Below are 20,827 nucleotides of genomic sequence, written 5' to 3'. Positions count from 1 at the left end.
TCAACAAAGGGGGTGGCTTTGCAAGAAACTGAATGGCCCCCTCAAGGACAGAATCCAAAACTGGGTTTAGCAGGCTGTTGATTTCACAGAGGGAGGGAGGAGAAAATGAATACAAAACAAATCTGGTCTATTTCTTGTTTTGAGCCACTTAATCTATCTTTATACATCTTGCTGGCAGCAGACTGTGCAGTACAACCACTAGCCATCATCATCTCCTGGGTGCTCGGCAGAAGACGGTGCAGTATGACTACTTGCCATCATCTTCTGCTGGCTGCTGATTAAAAGACAGTGCACTGCCGGTCGGACTCAATTGCCATGACATGAAACTTAAAAGGGAAATGACCTGGCTGAGTCACTCCCATGTTTGCCCAGGCGCCTCTGACCTCATCAAGGTTGGTTAAAAGAGCAGCCAGGACTACGTCGACGACGGCTACCAGTCATACTGCACTGTCTGCTGCCAAAAGGCAATAAACTGCTGCTGTGTAGCAATGCAGTACCGCGTCTGCCAGCACTCAGGAGACATACAGTGACAGTTAGCTGAGCGGGCTCCATGCTTGCCGTGATATGGTGTCTGCACAGGTAACTCAAGAAAAAAGGCGCAAAACGATTGTCTGCCCTTGCTTTCACGGAAGGAGGGAGGGAATGGGGGGCCTGACAATATGTACTCAGAACCACTCGCGACAATGTTTTAGCCCCATCAGGCACTGGGATTTCTACCCAGAATTCAAATGGGCGGCAGAGACTGTGGGAACTGTGGGATAGCTATCCGCAGTGCAATGCTCCGGAAGTCAACAGTTGCCTCAGTACTGTGGACACACTCTGCCAACTACATGCACTTAGAGCATTTGTGTGGGGACATACAAAATCGACTGTATAAAAATGCTTTCTACAAAACCGACTTCTATAAATTGGACCTAATTTCGTAGTGTAGACATACCCTTAGAGTGAGGGATTAGGCTACTCCCATACAAGCAGAAGGAGCAGAAGGAACTTGTCACTAAATTCCCCCTTTTCCTATTCCTCAGCAGGAAATCTAAGGACTACAGACACAGGAAGGAGAGGTGAAACCAGCCACTGCTCCTCTCTAGAGTTACCAATTTCAGTTGGATGTATTCCTGGAGGTTTCATCATATGACATACTCTTTAATTAAAGTTTGAGCTTTAATTCCTGGAGATTCCAGGACAATTCTGGAGGGTTGGCAACCCTAATTACCTCCCAATTCTCAAGTGACTGTGGCTCTTTGGTGGGGGAGGTATTGTTTGTCCCAGGTCTCTTCCAGACGGTCTAATTTTCAATGACAATCTATAGAAAGAGATAACTATCTCACTGAGCTAAGATCCATCTCTCATCACCTCTCTCCACTGTAGGTATGATATCTATTCTGTAAAATAAATGTGAAGAAAACCTGTTAAAACACTACAGTCAAAATATTTTGACAAAAGCTGCAAAGTTTTTTCAAATAAAATTATCCTAGATCCTGTGAAAGCAACTCTCTGGCTCAATCCACAAGTGAGTACCACTAACACAAAATTTTAGAAATGGTTAGATAAATAGTGTGGCTTAAATCAGAGGTCTAGGTATCAAGACCCCCTAGATCAGAGATCGGCAACCTTTGGCCCACGGCCTTTGGCCGGTTTCTTTACCTGCCGCATCCACAGGTTTGGCCGATCGTGGCTCCCACTGGCCACGGTTCGCTGCTCCAGGCCAATGGGGGCTGTGGGAAGCAGTGGCCAGCACATCCCTTGGCCCATGCTGCTTCCCGCAAAAGTTGCAGATCCCTGTCCTAGATTCTAACCCTCATTGACTTGCTAAGTAGCTTTGCAAAAGTGATTCAAGCCTACATTTTCAAAAGTGTCCAATTCAAAGCACCATGATATTTTAAACTGCTCTAGAGTTCAGTTCATCTAAACAAACTTATGAAAAAGTTTCATTTGAAACATTCATGACTTCAAAACTGCTGAGCTGATTTTCTTCAAATTTGGCTTGCATTACAGATCTTGAAACTTGGGCCCCCAGTCGAGCAATGAGTTCTGCACAGGCAAACCCCTGAACCCACACTGACCTCCTTGAAGGACTGGGGCCTTAAAAACCATGCTAGAAAAGAAGCTTGTATTTACTGTACTGTAACTTTATGTTGTATAGGAAATTTCAGTTTATATTATATATTTTATTAACTGACAATTTATGATGATACAGAGACCATATATTCAGGCAGAAAAACAGGAGAGCAGAGTTAAGTTTCACCTTTTAACATTAAATCTTCATTTCCAGACTCCTGGATGCCTCAACTCTTTACATTCGTGTTGAATTAACTCTAGTTTTTGCATGTAATGCACTGTTCCAGTTGGGGTTTAAAAAGTAGCTAACATAGCAACAATATCACCTCTTGTATTTTGTGTTTGAGGACTCTTCTATTATAACATAGTATCCTGTTTTGTTTTTTAATGCCACTCTGCAATGAATTGCCAGCTTCATTAATTTTTCCATGGTAACACCCAAATCCCTTTCTTGATCAGTGTACTAGAGGATTGATTTCTTGCTCCCAGACTAATTTTTTGAACTGCATTTGCCATCTGCTAGATAAATCCTCTAAAACACAAACTCTAGATTTGGGTGCAGTGTTCCTCTTTATTTGCTCAGCCTGCATTATCAATATCACCTTCAAACTTTGGAGGTTGTGTTTTCAGTGTTCTCATCTTTTCTGTATTATGAACAGAGGTCTTAACACTGAACCTTGAGGTATTATATTCAGAACCTCTTTATGACAGGGTTCTGACTAAAGAAATCTGAGCCAGGCCTCTGTCATGCTAGCTCCAATCAAGAAAAGGGAATTGGAGCTGGCTGAGTAAACCCATGCCTGATTGGCAAATGGGGAATAGCTGCCAGCCTCAGGGGCTACATAAAGCCTGGCAGGAAAGAAGCAGGGGGAGGGAGAGGACAGGGGAAAGGGAGGAGCCAGAGGAATAGAGCGAGTGGGACCTCTTCTCTGCTGGCTGCAGGAGCTAGCAGTCCCTGAGGCTGTAATACTGAAGTTGTTTGTAGCTAGAAGCTGGTGGGAAAGGATATTGTAAATGAAAAGCATGTGTGATTGCACCAACCCAGAGGTCTCTGGCTGGTTTGTGGGCACAGCAGCGGCAGAACTGAGGGGGGCCCAGCGATGCCCTGTTACACTCTTCTTACTTTGATAAAAGATGTACTACAGCTGCACTTTGTGTCTTGCTTTGAAAACAGTTTTCTAGCCAGAACCTTTCATCCTTCCTGTTCCATAACTACCATAACAATTAATTTCTGAGGTGAAAAAGTGGTCATCATTTCAGCTCAGAAATCATTTTAAAATGGACTAACATACCCAGGACAGAACTGCATTTAAACAAAGAATTAACACAATTAAGGAAACTATTTTCACAAGAAGATTGGTGTTTCATGTGCAAACAATAGGAAAAAGTCTTCCATAAAGGTAACCTGCTTGTTTGATTTCACTCCCTTAAACTATAGCCCCCAAAAGGCTCCTGCTTGGAAAATGTTCAATAAGAAAGTGGAAACTCCATAAGATTTGTCTTGCAGAGTTTTCAGAATACTTTGGAACAGAGAATCTGCAGGAGGACAGACCCCTCTATATGGAGACACTATGCTTCTCTGTCAGTGCATCTACACATGGAGTCCTCTCTTAGTCTTATCCTTTTTAATCATTCACTGCTGCTAACCCATGTCCTAGAAATAATAATCTATGTAGCACAACCATCCCTGCCTCTCCCAGGGATTTGGGGAAGGAGATATCCAATCAGGACCTAGGCTAACTAGCATAATCCTAAACATTCAGTTAGGCCCAAATTTTCAAGAGCCTTCACTAATTTTGGATGTCCCAGTTTTTGGGACTCAACTTGAGTCATGTTGGATCTGACTTGTGTGATGGGGCAAGGCCAGATGGCTATGGAAGAGTATGGGAGATAGATATATTAGCTCCAGGCTAAACAAATCCCTGGTACCAGGATAAGTGAAATGGCAGCTGCTCCAGGTCAATTAAGACACCTGGGGCCAATTAAGAACTTTCCAGAAGGCAGGGAGAAGGCCAAGTTGATTGGGACACCTGAAGCCAATCAGGGGCTGGCTGAAACTAGTTAAAAGCCTCCCAGCCAGTCAGGTGGGTGTGCATGTCAGGAGCTGTGGGAGGAAGTTGTGCTGTTGGAGAGACTAAGTAGTAACACCATATCATGCACAAGGAAGGAGGCCCTGAGGTAAGGGTGAAGTGGAGCTTGAGGAAGTGAGGGCTGCTGTGGGGGAAGTAGTCCAGGGAATTGTAAATGTCATATTTCTAAAAGGTCAGCTACCATAGCTGATACTATTAGGGTCCCTGGGCTGGAGCCCGGAGTAGAGGGTGGGCCTGGGCTCCCCCCACACCTTTGCCCCTTGATTAATCACTGAGACTGGGACACAACAGAGACTATGCAAGGAAGGATAACTTCTCACCTCCCTTGCTGGCTTATGATGAAAATGGCTCAGTAGACTGTGACCCCTGTCTCTAGAGAGAGAAGGGTTACATGGAGGGTCACAGTGAACTTCTGAGGCTAGCAAAATCCACCAGGAAATGTGGGACCCACAGAGGCAAGGACAGAGCTTTGTCACACTTGCTAAGTACTCACAACTCCAGTCAGGGCTGGTGCAAGGATGTTTTGCGCCCTAGGCGAAACTTCTACCTTGCACCAGCCCTGAGGCGCCCCCCTGTGGCAGCTCCCTGCTACTACCCCCCCACTCCTCTCTCCTGGCCTAGAGAGCCATGCAGCAACTCCCCACTGCCCCCACCTCAGTACCTGCAGGGGTCCTGGGCCATGCGCCGCCACCCACACACTCAGCCCACCAGTGCCAGCTGGGGTCCTGGGCCACACACACCCCAGCACTATGGTCCCCCAGCCCAAATTTTGGTTAGGGGTATATAGTAAAAGTCATGGAAAGGTCACAGGCCATGAATTTTTGTTTACTGCCCCTGACCTGTCCATGACTTTTATAGTAACTCCTTGCTTAACATTGTAGTTATGTTCCTGAAAAATGCGATTTTAAGTGAAATGATGTTAAGCTAATCCAATTTCCCCATAAGAATTAATGTAAATTGGGGGGGGGGGGGGGAGGGTAGGTTCCAGGGACATATTTTTCACCAGACAAAAAACTATATTCTATATACACACACACACACACACACACACACAGTATAAGTTTTAAACAAACAATTTAATACTGTACACAGCAATGATGATTGTGAAGCTTGGTTGAGGTGGTGAAGTTAGAGGGTGGAAGAGGGTGGGATATTTCCCAGGGAATGCTTTACTGCTAAATGATGAACTAGCATTCGGCTGAGCCCTCAAGGGTTAACATATTGTTGTTAATGTAGCCTCACACTCTACAAGGCAGCACGAATGGAGGGAGGGGAGACATCATGGCAGACAGAGACACACTCCCTGTGTGTGGAAGAGAGAGAGATGTGCGTTGCCCCTTTAAGTAAGCTGACCCCACTCAAATACACTACCTTTTTAAGTATATCAGGAAGTTGAGACAGCAGCTGCGGCCAGCAAGCTCTCTCCAGCCTGAGCCCTGTCCTGTCCCAACCCTGCTCTATATGGAGAAGGGGTAAGCGGGGGGCAAGAGCAGGCGGGAGGGGGACACCCTGACATTAGCCCCTCTTGCGCCCCCCCCCCCGTCCCCCAGAAAGCAGGAGGTTCCCTGGAGCAGCTCCAAGGCAGAGGGCAGGAGCAGCACATGGCAGTTGGGGGGAGGGACACCTGAACTGCCCCACAATTGATAGCCTGCTGGGCAGCTGCTGCACAGGGAACTTAGGGGAGTGAGGAGCTGATAAGGAGCTGATAAGGAGGCGGCTGGTCCACCCTGGTTCCAAGCCCCCACCACAGCTGCCTCCAACAGGCTGCTCTTCCTGCAAGCAGTGGACAAAGCAGGCAGCTGCCAAGACATCATAAGGGAGCATTGCGCAACTTTAAACGAGCATGTTCCCTAATTGATCAGCAACATAACAATGAAACAATGTTAACCAGGATGACTTTAAATGAGGAGTTACTGTACTAAAAATACCCATGCCTAAAACATAGCCTTAGCTATACCTCTGTTCTCTTCTTCAGTTCTGCATAGAAGGCTGTATGAACTTCATCAAGAAAAGGTTTGGGTGCTGCATGATGTGAACCGTGTCTAGGACATAAAAACCAAAGCTCCTAGAACAGTGGTGGGCAACCTGTGGCCCGTCAGGGTAATCCGCTGGAGGGCTGCCAAACCATTTGTTTACATTTGCACGGCTGCCTGCAGCTCCCAGTGGCCACATTTCACCATTCCCGGCTAATCGGGGCTGCGGGAGGCTGACTCCATTCACAAATGTGCTGTTCGGTCACTATATGTTTGAATACTTCAGCTGCATCCACTGCAGGTTTCCCACCAGCAACTTGGAATAACATTTCCCCCTGCCAATAGGGCACCACAAGAATAGTTATGTCTTCCAAAATGTGAAAAGTCTGAAATGACAGAAAAAGCAGCAAGGGAACTATATGCACCATCCCTTCCCCCCTGCCATATAGCGATTAGTTATAAAATTTTTATGGAACAGAAAAAAGATTATTTTAAACTTACCATTGCCTCTGCACTTCTGTAACTGCAATTAACAAGACTATGTCCGGAGACAGTATGAAGACTGAAGCATCCCCTTACACGGTGCTTAATTTGTAATGAAAAAGGTTCTGGGGCTCAAGCCATTTTTTCACTTTCATAACTGATGTGCCAAGCTCAGAGGTGCCAGGGCTATGAACTGCCAAGCCTAGAGGTGCCGGGGCTCAGCCCTGACACAAATTAAGCACGGCCCTTACAATATGTGTTGGTTCACTTTAGAAATATTATATTTTTTTCTCCTTGAGATTCCACAATAATTCTGTGCTCCTCCACTGAACAACTTTAGATAATAATCCTCTGTTTCTTATCTATCTCAGGATCTTCAACCAATACTGCCTGCTGTTCTGCAGGAACTCAATGAGCCATCATGGATGGTTCCAAAACGAAGCGTTTCTGTGTTGAATTTATAGTCAATGTTCTTGAGAGGGCAGATCATAAGGCCCAGTACCAGAAGCAAAGCGACAAAAGACTGGAACAATGGCATGCTGACAGGCAGGAGGAAAGGCTGAGGCTTGCTGCCAGATGGAGAACAGGGTTTCAGCGAGGGAGCAAGCACTTGCAAAGCAGTTCCTGGAAAAGGAACTGTGGCTAAGGCAGGAGGATAGAGGTCAACAGAGAGAACTACTTCAGTAATGCCTGTCTATAATGGCTGCAAGAGCACCATCTCCTGCTGATCCCCCACACCATGGCATGATCACCATGATCACCATCCCTTCACTCCAGCAGTAACTTGGACAACTGGCACATGAATTCAGAACTCATGAGCAGCTGGGCATGGCAACAACACCCCATGTACCCTTCCTTCTTCAAACCCTCGCCACTGGAAATCTCCCCCTTCTCCTCTGCCCCCAAGTGAGGGGGAAACGTGGAAAGGAGGGAAATGAGAATGTGGGGACAGTGGACATGCAGCAGCAAGGGCATTTTGTCAGGTATTCACTATTTCCCGCTCTTTTTTTGTTTGGGTGGTTTTGAAATGGGAGCTAGCCTGCCCAACACTGTGAGCGCTGTACTATTTTAAGACATGTTTGCAAATGAAATGTGTTATGTTTTCAGGAACGTTTATTGCTATTACTGCATCATATCAGACAATCCTGATTTGAGATAATAAAACTAAAAGCATGGTCAGGAGCAATTAAATATTAGTAAGCAAATAGTATTCCTCTGTTTAGTTAGGTATAGCAATTCACATTTCAATAAATTCCATCCGTAAACCTGGGTTGCCCCTCCCCCATTCACATCCATTATTCATTATGTCATTCACACTTACACTGCAATCAAGCCCATGCCCTGCCCAAGCAGTGCCCCCCCCCCCAAAATTAATGAGCCATTTTCCCCCACAAGCACATTTATACTGGTACTATTCCTCCTCTTCCATTGGGCCATGCAAGTCCATAATGTGAGAACACAAAGCATCCCTGACTTTGGCTACCCAAGTGCAACCAACTCCTGCAGCAGTAGCTGCACTTTCCGGCTGAGGGTACTGATCCAGCATCCCCTCACTGTCATAGGTCCATTCAGGGGGAAAAGGCTCCTCTCTAGTGTTGGCAGGCTGTTCAAACTTCCTGTAACGTACAGGGCAGGCAGTAAAGTTTTCCCACAGTGCATCATGGTTCTAGGGCTAGTGTGGCCACATCTTGGGTTGCTGCCAGGAACTCTGGGATATCGTTAGTTTGACTTGGGTCTGCCCGCTGCAGTGTGGACACCAGAGCCCAGGTTCAAGCACAGGTTAGAAAAGTCTTTAGATTGTTTTTAAGCCTACGTAGATGCACAAGCCCTGGGTTCCCCAACATGGATTAGCTGACTCAAGTACCACTAACCCTAGGCTTACATTGAAGTGTAGACATACTCTGTGTGTAAACCAGTTTCCTATTGCATTAAACTAGCAACTATAAGAACTATAGGACTGTCATGCATCTGACGAAGTGGGTATTGACCCACGAAAGCTTATGCTCCAATACGTCTGTTAGTCTATAAGATGCCATAGGACTCCTTGCCGCTTTTACAGATCCAGACTAACATGGCTACCCCAATATAGGATCGTTGTTCTAACTAACAGGCTACTGAGGTTACTAATAGGAGAGCACGATTTTCTGTACTTATCAGTTAACTCAAAAAATTAAAAACATATTTAAATTATTTTAAAATAAATCCTGTAAACATTAGCAGAACACTGACTCCTCACAGCATCACTTTAGAACATGACACAGCTTCACAGAAACTTTACAGAACAGAGTGGTGCTATCAATACCCCATTAATTTGGTATCTTAAAGGGAATAAAAACCACAACAACAATACATGGGCAAACGTTTCAGCAACTTCCAGTACTGAGGGTGCTAGCATCCTCTAGCCAGGATGTTCTGGGATATAGCTAAGTCAGCAAGAACTTCCTATTACTAGAAGGATGTCACTGATATGCTACTCCCCACTTCAGCAGAAAAATTCTCTTAGCCTGTTTTTTGTGTGGCATTTCTTATATTTTTCTGAAAGAAACAAGGTGGCAAAGGAAGAAAATACTTTTATAAAAGAGCTGCATTATCCACAAATTCCAAACTCTATTGACTTGCAAAAAATACTATATATAAATGCCATGGTCCGAACAAATTTACTAAACACCACCAAAATGCCCTGTCTCACTTACTTGAAGTTCCCCAAGACAGAGGCACTCTCTCGAGATTAGTGTTGCAGAACCCCGCAAGGCATCAGAGCAGCCCCTACAGAAAAGTTCTATAGAGTTAATAGAAATTATACATTTATATTTATTCCCTATTAGAATTTTTAAACCAATGTACAGATTTTTATAGTAGGACTATCTAATTGTACAGGATTATTCTGATGATTTTCAGTAGCAGCCATAATTTTTATCGTATATAGCACTATTTACATCATTTAATGCATTTATTTAGAATAATTTATAGAGAACCTTAGTGAATTTTACAGACCTTTTTCCATAAAGGGGTACTCACACCTGCAAAGTGCAGAACAGTCCTCCGCAACCCTTTCTCACCTCATGAGATCTGTAGGGACTGACAAAAGGGCTTCAGCACAATCATATAATAGGGAAAATAATTCTTTTCAACTTTCCTTGTATTCAAAAACAGTTAGACTGTTTTTGTACAAACTTTCCCCAAAGACAAAGGCATGCCAAGAAAACGTCAGCTCAGAAGATAAAAGTTACAGAAAGTTATTCTAAACTGAGAACAGGAGATTGATACAGTAACCATTTTGCAACCATTGGTATCATGGGCACCACTGCTCTGATCTGTGGAACTGCTCCAAGATCTCATCACAGGGGTGGCAATGTCAGCAACACTACTTGCTGACTGATCAGTGATGGAGACAGATAATCTGCTTCTGGAGAAAAGGCAAATCTACCTTCCTGTCAGTACTGCATGATTCCCTGTTTATTTAATTATATTTATTTTGTATTAAAAACTTGAATAATCATCAATATTATTATCTGAGGGACTTGTAAAAAGTTTTTTAAAAGGCCAAATAAACTATATTCACTCTTCCCTTTATCCACTATTCTGTCAACTCTGAAAGAAAGCTAACAGATTACAGGCACAATTTATTTATCCTTACTTCAACAACAATAAAAATGTTACATTGTTCAATAATAAAGACATATTTATTATTCTCTCCTTAATGGGAATTACAACTATGGTATTATTTGATACAGAAGTAACATCCTCTTGGGTATAATTTCCATGAGCAAATTTTGCTCCTTTTTATTCTCAAGATGATAACCAATCTGGCCTCCATCCAATCCCTAAAATCAGTTGCTGTTTTTAAGGATATATCTTTTTAGTAGCACAACTATATATTATTAGCTCCCTCTGAACTCAGATGAATGTTATCTGGTGCTAGAAACATATTACAGTCAAGTTTCTCAGTTTTTTCCATCATCCATGCCTTTTAAAACTTCTATCTCTGTCAGGGCTACATTTTGATAACCTTTTGATAAATGGTCTCATAATAGGAATTTCCCCATCATTCTCAGTAATGAGACCTGATTTAAAATCTTTATTTAGCTGTTCTGAAACGTCTTCCACTCCACTTTAATCATCCTTTTTAAAGGATACAAAAATTTGTATTAAGGGAACACTTTGGTTCTAAAAATCATATTAAACAAAAACAATATTTATATCTGTTACAGTCATTTTTTATTGATGTCATTTTCGTAATCTTATTTACCTTTTATCTGTATTTGTTTTATTTTATAGCATTCATCACTATAATAGCCAAGTAACCTAAATGACTTAGACTTGAAATCAGACTTAGACTTGACTTAGACTTGAAATCAGACGAAGGTTTTTAACCATCAGAGGAGTGAAGTTTTGGAATAGCCTTCCAAGGGAAGCAGTGGGGGCAAAAGATCTATCTGGTTTTAAGATTCTACTTGATAAGTTTATGGAGGAGATGGTATGATGGGATAATGGGATTTTGGTAAGTAATTAATCTTTAAATATTCAGGGTAAATAGGCCAAATCCCCTGAGATGGGATATTAGATGGGATCTGAGTTACCCAGGAAAGAATTTTCTGTAGTATGTGGCTGGTGAATCTTGCCCATATGTTCAGGGTTTAGCTGATTGCCATATTTGGGGTCGGGAAGGAATTTTCCTCCAGGGCAGATTGGAGAGGCCCTGGAGGTTTTTCGCCTTCCTCTGTAGCATGGGGCATGGGTGACTTGAGGGAGGCTTCTCTGCTCCTTGAAGTCTTTAAACCACGATTTAAGGACTTCAATAGCTCAGACATGGGTGAGGTTTTTCATAGGAGTGGGTGGGAGAGATTCTGTGGCCTGCGCTGTGCAGGAGGTCAGACTAGATGATCAGAATGGTCCCTTCTGACCTTAGTATCTATGAATCTATGACTGAGGATACAGCATTTATTTTAGAAGTTAGGTCTACTCCCTCCCTTTAATCCTGTTTATTAGCGAGATTGAGTTTTAAATGTTGATTCCCGGAAACATAGGTAATGCTCTCCTGGATCAGACCACTGGTACACCTAGTCCAGTATATTGTCTCTGAGAAAGTTTGTCTACATAGGCAAAAAAGTTTTCTTCAAGAGAGTTAACTCAATCAACTTAAACTCGGTTTTAAAAGTACACCATTTCTTTTACCATGTCAACAGACACAAAGAGGTGAGTACTAGGTCCTGCCACACTGGGCAAAGGGTGTTTTTAAACTATGATAGCTAACGTGTGATCGGTAACATGATTGAAATCCTAGTGTGGACAAGGCATTTTGTACCTTTGGTTCAGATGAATCCTAAAACTTCAATTTGGCCTGGGTACACTAGTATATTAAAACTTGAGCTATTGTATTTCAAAAAGCACAATGTAGTGGGGCAGTTGCCCCACTTTGGCAGACAAAGGGTTAATAGCAGCCCTTGGTTTGGCTGTGCAGAACCCAGCCAATCAAAGAAATCTTGGTAGCAGCCAGTCAGGGCCAGGCTGGCCCCAATATAAAGGCTGCAAAGCAGGGGAGACAGCAGTCTCTCCCTGACAAGCAAGGGAGGAGGACTAGCTTCCAGGGATAGCACCTTAGATAGAGCAGCGCTTGGCAGGCTCAGGGGAGCAGAGGGAAATCTCCAGCCTGATACCTGCCAGGATGAGGCCCCTGAAAGAAAGGGCCGAGAAGGTGCAAGGACCAAAGGGAAGTGGTCCAGGGAGCACGAGCAGTAGAGGGGAGAGAAGGAGGGCAGAACATGGCTGCCTCCAGAGGGTCCCTGGATCAGGACTCAGAGTAGTGGGTTGGCCTGCACCTGGCTGTGGAGGAGCATGGCCCGATACAGATTGTGGCTTGCCTCTGAGGCAAGGGGCTAGACTTAGGAGCTGCAGTTGGCCATGAGGGCAGGTGCAGAGTGAGGACTGCAGATACCTGCGGAATGGGAGAGAACCGAGTGGGGCACAGCTGGAGGGCTGTGTCCAGAAGAGGATGCTGCAAGCCAGGGAGCAACGCGGGTCTCAGACAGCACAACTGAGCAAGCAATGGGCAGAACATCACCTGCAGAGGGCGCTCTGCAGCTGGACAGAGCTAATTCCCAGAGCAACCAGCAGGAGGTGCCACGGTGGTGCGTCTGCAACCTGTTACGCACACCCTTTTGTCTAAAGCAGATATACCCCCAGATGCACAGAGTAAGAAATCCTGCAAGTGGCAGTTATGGGATAAACCACCCCCTAGGAAAGTTTTTTCCTCATCCCCAAGAGTTTGAGGTTGGTTTATGCCCCAAAGTTTAAGGATCTGTAACCCTACCAAAGCTCTTGTTTATTTTTTTTAATACTTACTATTTTAACTCTGGATATTCTTATTACCTACACATAGCTGTCAAATATTTTTGGAGGGAGCAGCCACCATAAGGCTGAGAGAGGAATAGAATCATGAAGATACACAGTCTCACAGCAGCTAGGAGGCTTTATGGTGGGAAAGAAGAATCAAAAAGATAGAAAGATTCTCCTGCTTTCCAGCAGCCAGAGGAAGTTCTAGTGGCTACTAAGTTTATTAGACAATGTTTAGACAAAGGCAGATATAAAAGATGAAGCATCCAAACAAAGACAGAAATAGAACTCTGGTAGGAATCCCAGCACCCTTCCCATTCCCAGCAGTTGGGGAAAGGCAGAGCTTTTCACTAGTTCATATACCTGTACAATGCTTATTCAAGCCTCACCTTCTGCACCAGTCTCTGGCGAGTGAGTTTATTCCTCAGGCTAATAGGTGTCTGATAAATTTTTCAATGTCTGATCTAACAGGTCTTTTATTTTTAGCATCTATAAGTTTCTCTACTTCAACGTTGTCTTATTTCTGCACCTCTGTTTCTTGTGTTTCCCTTCCCTGACCTTAGTTCTTTCCATTGTCCTCTGTTCAGTAGTGCAAGTTCACTATTTTCTTCAATTACAAGTAGATTTATGGTCCAGCCTGAGTTCTCTTTGGTGAGAGTGTTTTTTCCTTTGCTCCAACTCCTAGTTTAATAATCTACCCCAAACTTCATAATTTTCTTTGCCAGCTATCTTGTTCCCATATGGTAAACTCATTTGTATTTGTTTTCTTCCACAATAGGTTTATCAATATTTAACAAGATGTAGTTTAGAATATGATGGAGAGGAGGGAAGCAAGATTCAGATTCTTTCTCACAGACTGATCCTTTGTGTAAAACCACTTCTGAGAAAGCTCCCATCAAGGCTGTGGATTTAAAGCGTTCTGCTGCCAATTTTGATTCAGCCTCATTCCTGAAATTCCTTGCATCACACGTTCTCAAATCATGAGCCACTTGCTGATGGTCCACAGAGACCTGGCAAGCCATACAGTCTTGGTTATAGCTATAGTGGATGGAGAAGAGCCTGGATGTGGCAATGAGGAGCCAGCCTGGTTGTCTCCACTATGGGCTGCTGCTACATAAGAAGAGGAGTATAGGAAATGGGAGAGGAAGGGATCCAACCAGCAGGAGCTGCTAAAGAGGAAAAAAGGGAACCATAAGCCGCAAATAGGACCAGAGCCATCCATGGATAGAGAAATTTAGGGGAGAATAGAATCAGGCAAAGAATGTGCAGAGGAGCACAAGAGACAAGGTCCTTGTGGCAGAGAAGAAGGGGTGAGAGAAGGACAAATCAGATGGAAGGGGAAAGAGCAAAAGCAGAAAGTGTGCTTAGCTTTTTCAAGAAGACAAAACATAAGTTTCAGTACAGAGTTAAAAATACATCAAAAGCACTTTCCTACTATTTTCCATGTAAGCAATTGCTATAGTGATTAATATTATTTATTATTTATAATAACAGTGCCCAAAGGCTCCAACTAAGGTCTGGGGCCATGGTGCTTGGTAAAGTGCAATCTCATAGTAAAAGACAGTCCATGGTTCAAGGAGCTTACAGTCTAAGAAGATGAAAGGTGACAGGTAAGGGAGGTGGATACAGCATTCAATCACAATAGTCCAGGATTTTTTTACATCCCCCAAAGATAGTCAACATACAAAGGGTGGGAAAGAAGGTTAATATCAAACTAAGGACAACATTCAGATACATTATATAAAGGTATTATAACATGTCTGATTATATTTACACATTAATGTACTGAATGTACTGACCAATGGATGTTGTGTGATCTTGAGTGAGAGGTGAAGGGTTCATGGGATACTCACTCTGTTAAGATGGGATCCACACTATGAAAAAATTTGAGTCAATTCTTCATAGTGTGGAGTGGATCTCATCTTAACAGAGAGTGTCTCGTGAAAACTGCCCTTCATCACCAATACCAGCACACAACACTAGAGTTAGTGACAATGATCACTTTTACCCTCACTTCCCTCCATATATTCAACAACTAAACTAATTCTCCGTCCCTGCTTCTCTGACCATGTCATCCACACACAGGTCTCCTCACTGGCTCCATACTTCTTTCCAGATAAGTTTCAAACTTTTCATCATCATTTGATTGAATCCCCTTCCATCAGCCATGGTTCCTAGTTACTTTACACTTCTAGAACCCTTCTATCCAGTGAAGTTATTCTTATGTAAATATTCATGCTCCCCTACATTTAACAGAAAGGGAATCCTGTATAAGGGAAATTGTCTTTATTTTTTCCTTGGCCTCAGTCAATCATCAACAACCTATATGAAGGTATAATACCACCCATTTTATATATCAGAAAGTCAAAACCCTGGGAAGAGTACGTGCCCTCTGAGCCACATAGGAGATATTTGGTCTAATCAAAAAAATGGTATGCATGGTTACATAAAGCCAGAATAAGACCCCATATATATAAGTCCAGTAAATATTACTGTAAAGGAGCAGCAAAGTGAACTACTTACTCACAGAAACATGTCACTTTTGATTAAATTCCCAAGGGCTGGCTTGATGGGAGCTAGCTATTGTAGGCAGTGCATGTAGCAATATCTATCGTTAAGCTTGTCTAACACTTTGCATTAAAGTTATCTGCTTTCAGTTACTTATAATTTTGTCAGACTGTAACCTTTGGGTTGAAATTGTCCAAGCCTACCTTAGGTTGATTTTTATCTAAAGAAGTTGTTCCCAAGAATTTAATTAATCAGTAAAAGGTTATTTTATCAAAGTTTTGTAAAATTTTTAGAAGCAGCACTAGTGCCCCTAGAATTTAGGTTCGGAAGTTGAACGCTGGCAGGGCAGGCAGAAAGAGGTATCTCACTGTCCATTTGAAAATTTACCAGAGATTTGACTGAGTCACAAACCATGGAAAATCACCATTTGCACATGTGTGGTAGTTTGTACAACAGTTAATCATTCCACTTCCAAATGTGAACTCCTGCCCTGCTGCAGATACTCCTAGGTGCCAGTGAGCCTCTTGAATCATTTTGATTATAATACTGATGCTGATTTGGGCATCAAAACAGCCTTTGACCTATGGGAAGCACTAATAAGTTGGGAGCCAGTAAGCTCTCAATTGTAGACATATTTCTTCAACTGACTGGGCTTAATAATTCTCTGCACTTTCCAACCATTATTATAGATAAGATCTCAGACTGTATAACAAACTGAGGAAAGAGGCAAGTATCATTTTCCCCATTTTACAGATAGGCGACCAAAGATGTTGCACAAGGTCACTGCAGGCAGAGTCAGGAATAAAATCAAGTCTCTAATATAGCAGTCCCAAATACCATCCTCTAACCCACACTGACTCTCCAAAAGAATATGCCAAATGTCTGTGTTTGGCTATGCCAGCTATAAAATGAGGCTACTTTAGCATACTTATCTTAACAAAACACTGAGATTCACAGATGACTGAAAACTCTGTAAAAGCAAGTCATCATTTAAAAACAAAAATATTTCTGTCACTATATATCCCTCTCAGAGCCAGTGATGATGTGACTATGTTACACATAACTAAAGACCATACTGTAATGCAATAGTTCTCAATCTTTCCAGACTACTGTACCCCTTTCAGGAGCCTGATTTGTCTTGCGTACCCCAAGTTTCACCTCACTTAAAAACTACTTACTTACAAAATCAGACATAAAAATGTAAAAGTGTCACCGCATGCTATCATAGAAAAATTGTGTGTATGACATTTTAGTTTATACTGACTTTGTTCGTGATTTTTTTATGTAGCCTGCTGTAAAACTAGGGAAATAACTAGATGAGTTGATGTACCCCTGGAAGACTTCTGCATACCCTTGGATGAGAACCACTGCTGTAATGCTTATGAAGAAAGGAAAGAATTTGGAATGAAGACAAATAAGATTTCACAAACTACCTTAATTTTGATGTTTCCTAACTTTTGTGTGCTTCACTTTGCAACCCTGCATTCTTTTAATGAGCTTTTCCATGGTGTATGTATTATGGACAATTTCTTGAACAGAATACTCAAGGGGTGAGAAAGGGGAGTTCAGCACACTTCACAGTAGTTAATTCCAGATATACAGTAGGACTAGCAAAGATTTCAGAGGAAGATGCTTTATCTGCTGGTTATAAGACGTTGCAAAAGCAGCATCTGGTCAAAAGAAACTGCTCCAGAGCAGCGGATAAGGTCTGATGTCAGTATGAGGCTGAGAGAAATAATAATACAAGAGCCATCCATTCTGTTTCTTCCAAATATAGATAGATACAAAAGCAATCTATAAAGTTCTGTAGATTTGAAGAAGTGTTCTCAATGTTTTACCTTAATTTTTGGTTAATAAAGTGGTACCAGATAGTAAATATAATGAACCTCCACTATGAATGGAGCCATGTCAATTTATGCCAGCGGGGGATCTGGACCATTATATGTAAATATGCAGTAAGCTCATCTTATGGTAGGAGAAGCTTATCCACTAAAGGTTAAGAGAATTATGCAGATTTACGTAACTGAAACTCACTGGGACAAATTTTCCTCTTAATATTCTCCCATAGTCCCTCACAGAATGGTTAACACAGAAAAATTGACTTAATAGGTTGTTTTAAATAAAACAATTCTTTCATCTTTTAAAGCTATGCTAAAAATCAATGCATGCCATGTATACTTATATAGTATTAGAACTACCTCTGCCTGTTTTAACTAGAATTGTATCATTCTGAATAGCTTTGAGACAGCACATAGTTTTCTGTCAGTTTCTGGGTTAAAAAATGCTATTTGGAGGATCATTTATGTAGAATAATAATATACATGTTTCCCACATTGCCTTAGCAACTTCCTCAAATACTTCACTGAGCATTCATAGTTAATCTCGTTGATTTATGCATATGCTGTGGTCTAATGACACACATGTCTCTGTTGGGTAAGCCACTAATGCTACTGACACAGTAACCTATTAACCTTCCTTTAAAAATAACCATCACATTCATGCAAATAGAATAAAAAAAGTCAAGCAGGAATAGAAAAGTAGTAGTTTGGTACAACACAACAACATATTAGATGTCAAGACGAGCTAAAATTAAGAGCAAACAAGCAGTGATGAGATTTATTATACTGCAAAATTATTTTGACATGGTTTGCTAGGTTGTAAATTTGATAGCCAGCATTAGCCAACATTATACAATTTAAATGTCATATACTAAAAGGCCTCACTGTTGTTGCTGAAATTATTTCAAAACTGTTATACTGCATAAGGACCCCATCCTAAAAAGTGCAGATAGCCACCTCCAAAGTACAAATTGCCTTCAACTCTCATCAAAAACAATGGGAATAGAGGGCACTTAGCACTTCACAGGAAATGTTCATCACCTCGGACAACCACTTTGCAACACTTCTACTAGTGATCATTCTAGTGTAATTAATCTGTGATTTTAAAAGAAGTTCAATACACACAGCTAATTTTAATAAGGAGAAACTAAAATTATTTTATCAAAATATTATTGAGGAAGACAAACATTTTAAAGGATTCAAAACCAATCGTGACATTGATATTGCTACTTTCTTCTACTTGTTCAATGTCCCGAAAGAATTATGAAAATAGCGATCCCTTGTTCTCATAAATCCATCTCAACTGAAAAAGGATGTATATTATACTTTAAAATGATAGTGCACGTCGAGGTTTGGCATGGGCAGATGTCAGAAAGTATTCCGCTACCGTGGCTCAAATAAAGAACGACCTGGAAATGCTTTCTGTAGATACAGTGGAGCATCCACAGCAATCATGAGAGCAACCAGGAATCTACACAGCAACCAGCTGAAGGGGATGGGGGCTCTGTATTTGGACTGTATGTATAAACACAGCGAAGCAGTTATAGGAATATTCAGTGTGACTGTTTTCATAGGTTACAGTCACGTGGGCTCCTCTGGGATTTCCCCCCGGCCCCCCCCCCTTTCTTCAACAGGACCGAGGAAGTGGAATAAAAGATTACAGGTGAAGATGGGGAGGGGTGCGATTGACATGCACCTGCCGATACCCACAAGCAACAGAGCGAAGGAAATCAAAAGGTCCACACCCCACAAACTCCTTCCTTCCTTCCTTCCTCTCTCTAAGGAAGCCTGTTTTGGCCGAGGGGGGAGAACCCCCCCCCTCCTCCTTTTCAGGTTATCCGCAAAGCGCATCTGGAGCCAAGCCCCGGGCAACCTGAACCGGAGCCCGGGCTCTTTGTTTTCAGCAGCACGTAGGGCAGGAGCGAGGGACGCGGCGGCGCGCAGCCCGGTTCCCGCCCCGGCTCCACGCTGCCGTGTAAACACGAGGGGCACAGGCCGGCCCGCAGCCCCCCCAGCCCGGCACGGGCGAGTGGCGGCCGGGGGCCGGGGGCCGCGCCGCGGGGGGAAGCCGGCCGCTGCCGGGGCATTACCTGAGCAGTTGATGCCTTTCCCCTTGCCGCCGCCCTGGCACTCGCCGCCGGGCAGCAGGTTGGAGGCGCGGCCGGGGGGCAGGGCGGCGAGGGCGAACGCCAGGAGCACCGAGGTGTAGCACCACGCCCGGGGGGGGCCCGGCCGCGGCCGGGCGGCGGCCGGGCTCTCCGCCACCATGGCGGGGGGGGAGCGGCAGCGGGATGGTGGCGGCGGCTGGGAGCGGCAGGCCCGGAGCATCAATCGGAGCCGGCGGCAGCGCTGCCCTGCAGGGACCGTCCCTTCTCCGCCGGGCCGGAGCCAGCCCTCAGCATCCCCGCCGGGACCGCCAGAGAGACCCGGCCCGCGCCGCCCCCCGGCTCCCCCGGAGCGTCCCTGCGCCCTGGGCAGCGGCTGCGCTCCCTCGCCGGCCGCTCGCTCCTTTGTGCGCTGCGCCCAGCCGCGCCGCTGCCACCGCTCCGGCTACAACAAAGGGAGCGGGGCTGAGGCGGCTGCCGCTGCGGAGGGAGGAGGGGAGGACGCACACGTGATGGCAGCCCCCCACCCCCACAGGGGAGGCGTGGGGACCTCGTCCTGAGGAGCTGGGGCTTGCCCCAGGAACCCGAGCGGGCGCGGGGGCCACCTCGCCCGCCCCCGCCCCCAGTCGCCGCTCCCGCCCCACGCTGGGCAAAGGGCAGCCGCCCCCGCCCCCAGGGAGGCCACGGTGAGGGGCGGCTGCAGCAGCACCCTTCCCCCCCCCCCCCGCTGACGCGGAGCGGCATCCCCCCTCCCCGCAGGGCGCTGGGCCGCGCGCGCCGACGCCGGGGGCGGAGGAGAGGGGCCCGGGCCGCGCGGGGTGACCTGTGCGCAGCTCTCTCTGTGCCCTCTGCAGGGCTGGCCTGCGGGAGGCCGAGGAGGGAAGCCCACAGCTCACTGGAATCGTTGCTGATTAAGTGGACGCTTGGCTTGTAATTGTTACCGCACCTCAGCCCGGCTCGTGGGACCGGAGCAATTTCCAAATCCCAATCAGTCCAGTTGAGGAAGATGCGGTGACTACTTGCAGGGCACTTCTGGGCACTTCTCTCAAAAGCAGCCTCTCCTGGAGGCACTTGGAGCGAGTGGGTGGGACAGAACTGCTCCTTGAAATGAAAGGGACGACTCGCCTCCATAACGCTGAGCACGTGTTGGCAGGATGCGGGGTTATAGATTGCAAGCAGTTTATGACAGGATACAGTTCTTGCTAGCCAAAAGAAGGAGGAGTTCTTGTGGCACCTTAGAGACTAACAAATTTATTTGAGCCTAAGCTTTCAGGGGCTAAAGCCCGCTCTGAAACCAGTTCTTACTAGATGGCCCTAAAGGGCAGTGGACATTTGCAACAGGATGCATGTTTCTGATATAGGAATAACACAAAAATAACACATGCAACAGATTTTCCTTGGACAAGTCTAAACTATGACATATATTTGGTGCTAGTCCT

The 20,827-nt window shown here is 44.5% G+C and overlaps 1 protein-coding gene across 1 annotated transcript in view; it reads right to left on the bottom strand.

The window, feature by feature from the left end:
• TMEFF1 (transmembrane protein with EGF like and two follistatin like domains 1) overlaps positions 1-19,847 on the bottom strand; it is a 235,437-nt gene extending 215,590 nt beyond the window's left edge. Inside the window, exon 1 of the mRNA XM_038390804.2 lies at positions 19,374-19,847. Within this exon, the coding sequence (XP_038246732.1) occupies positions 19,374-19,611 (238 nt within the window). The 5' untranslated portion in view covers positions 19,612-19,847. The remainder of the gene's footprint in view (positions 1-19,373) is intronic.
• Between the last annotated feature and the right edge of the window lie 980 nt (positions 19,848-20,827).

This window comes from Dermochelys coriacea, chromosome 2, assembly GCF_009764565.3.
Source record: "Dermochelys coriacea isolate rDerCor1 chromosome 2, rDerCor1.pri.v4, whole genome shotgun sequence".
In the NCBI taxonomy this organism is placed as follows: Eukaryota; Metazoa; Chordata; order Testudines; family Dermochelyidae; genus Dermochelys; species Dermochelys coriacea.
The sequence above is the reverse complement of the archived record's forward strand: the minus strand, read 5'-3'. Positions and strand labels throughout refer to the sequence as shown.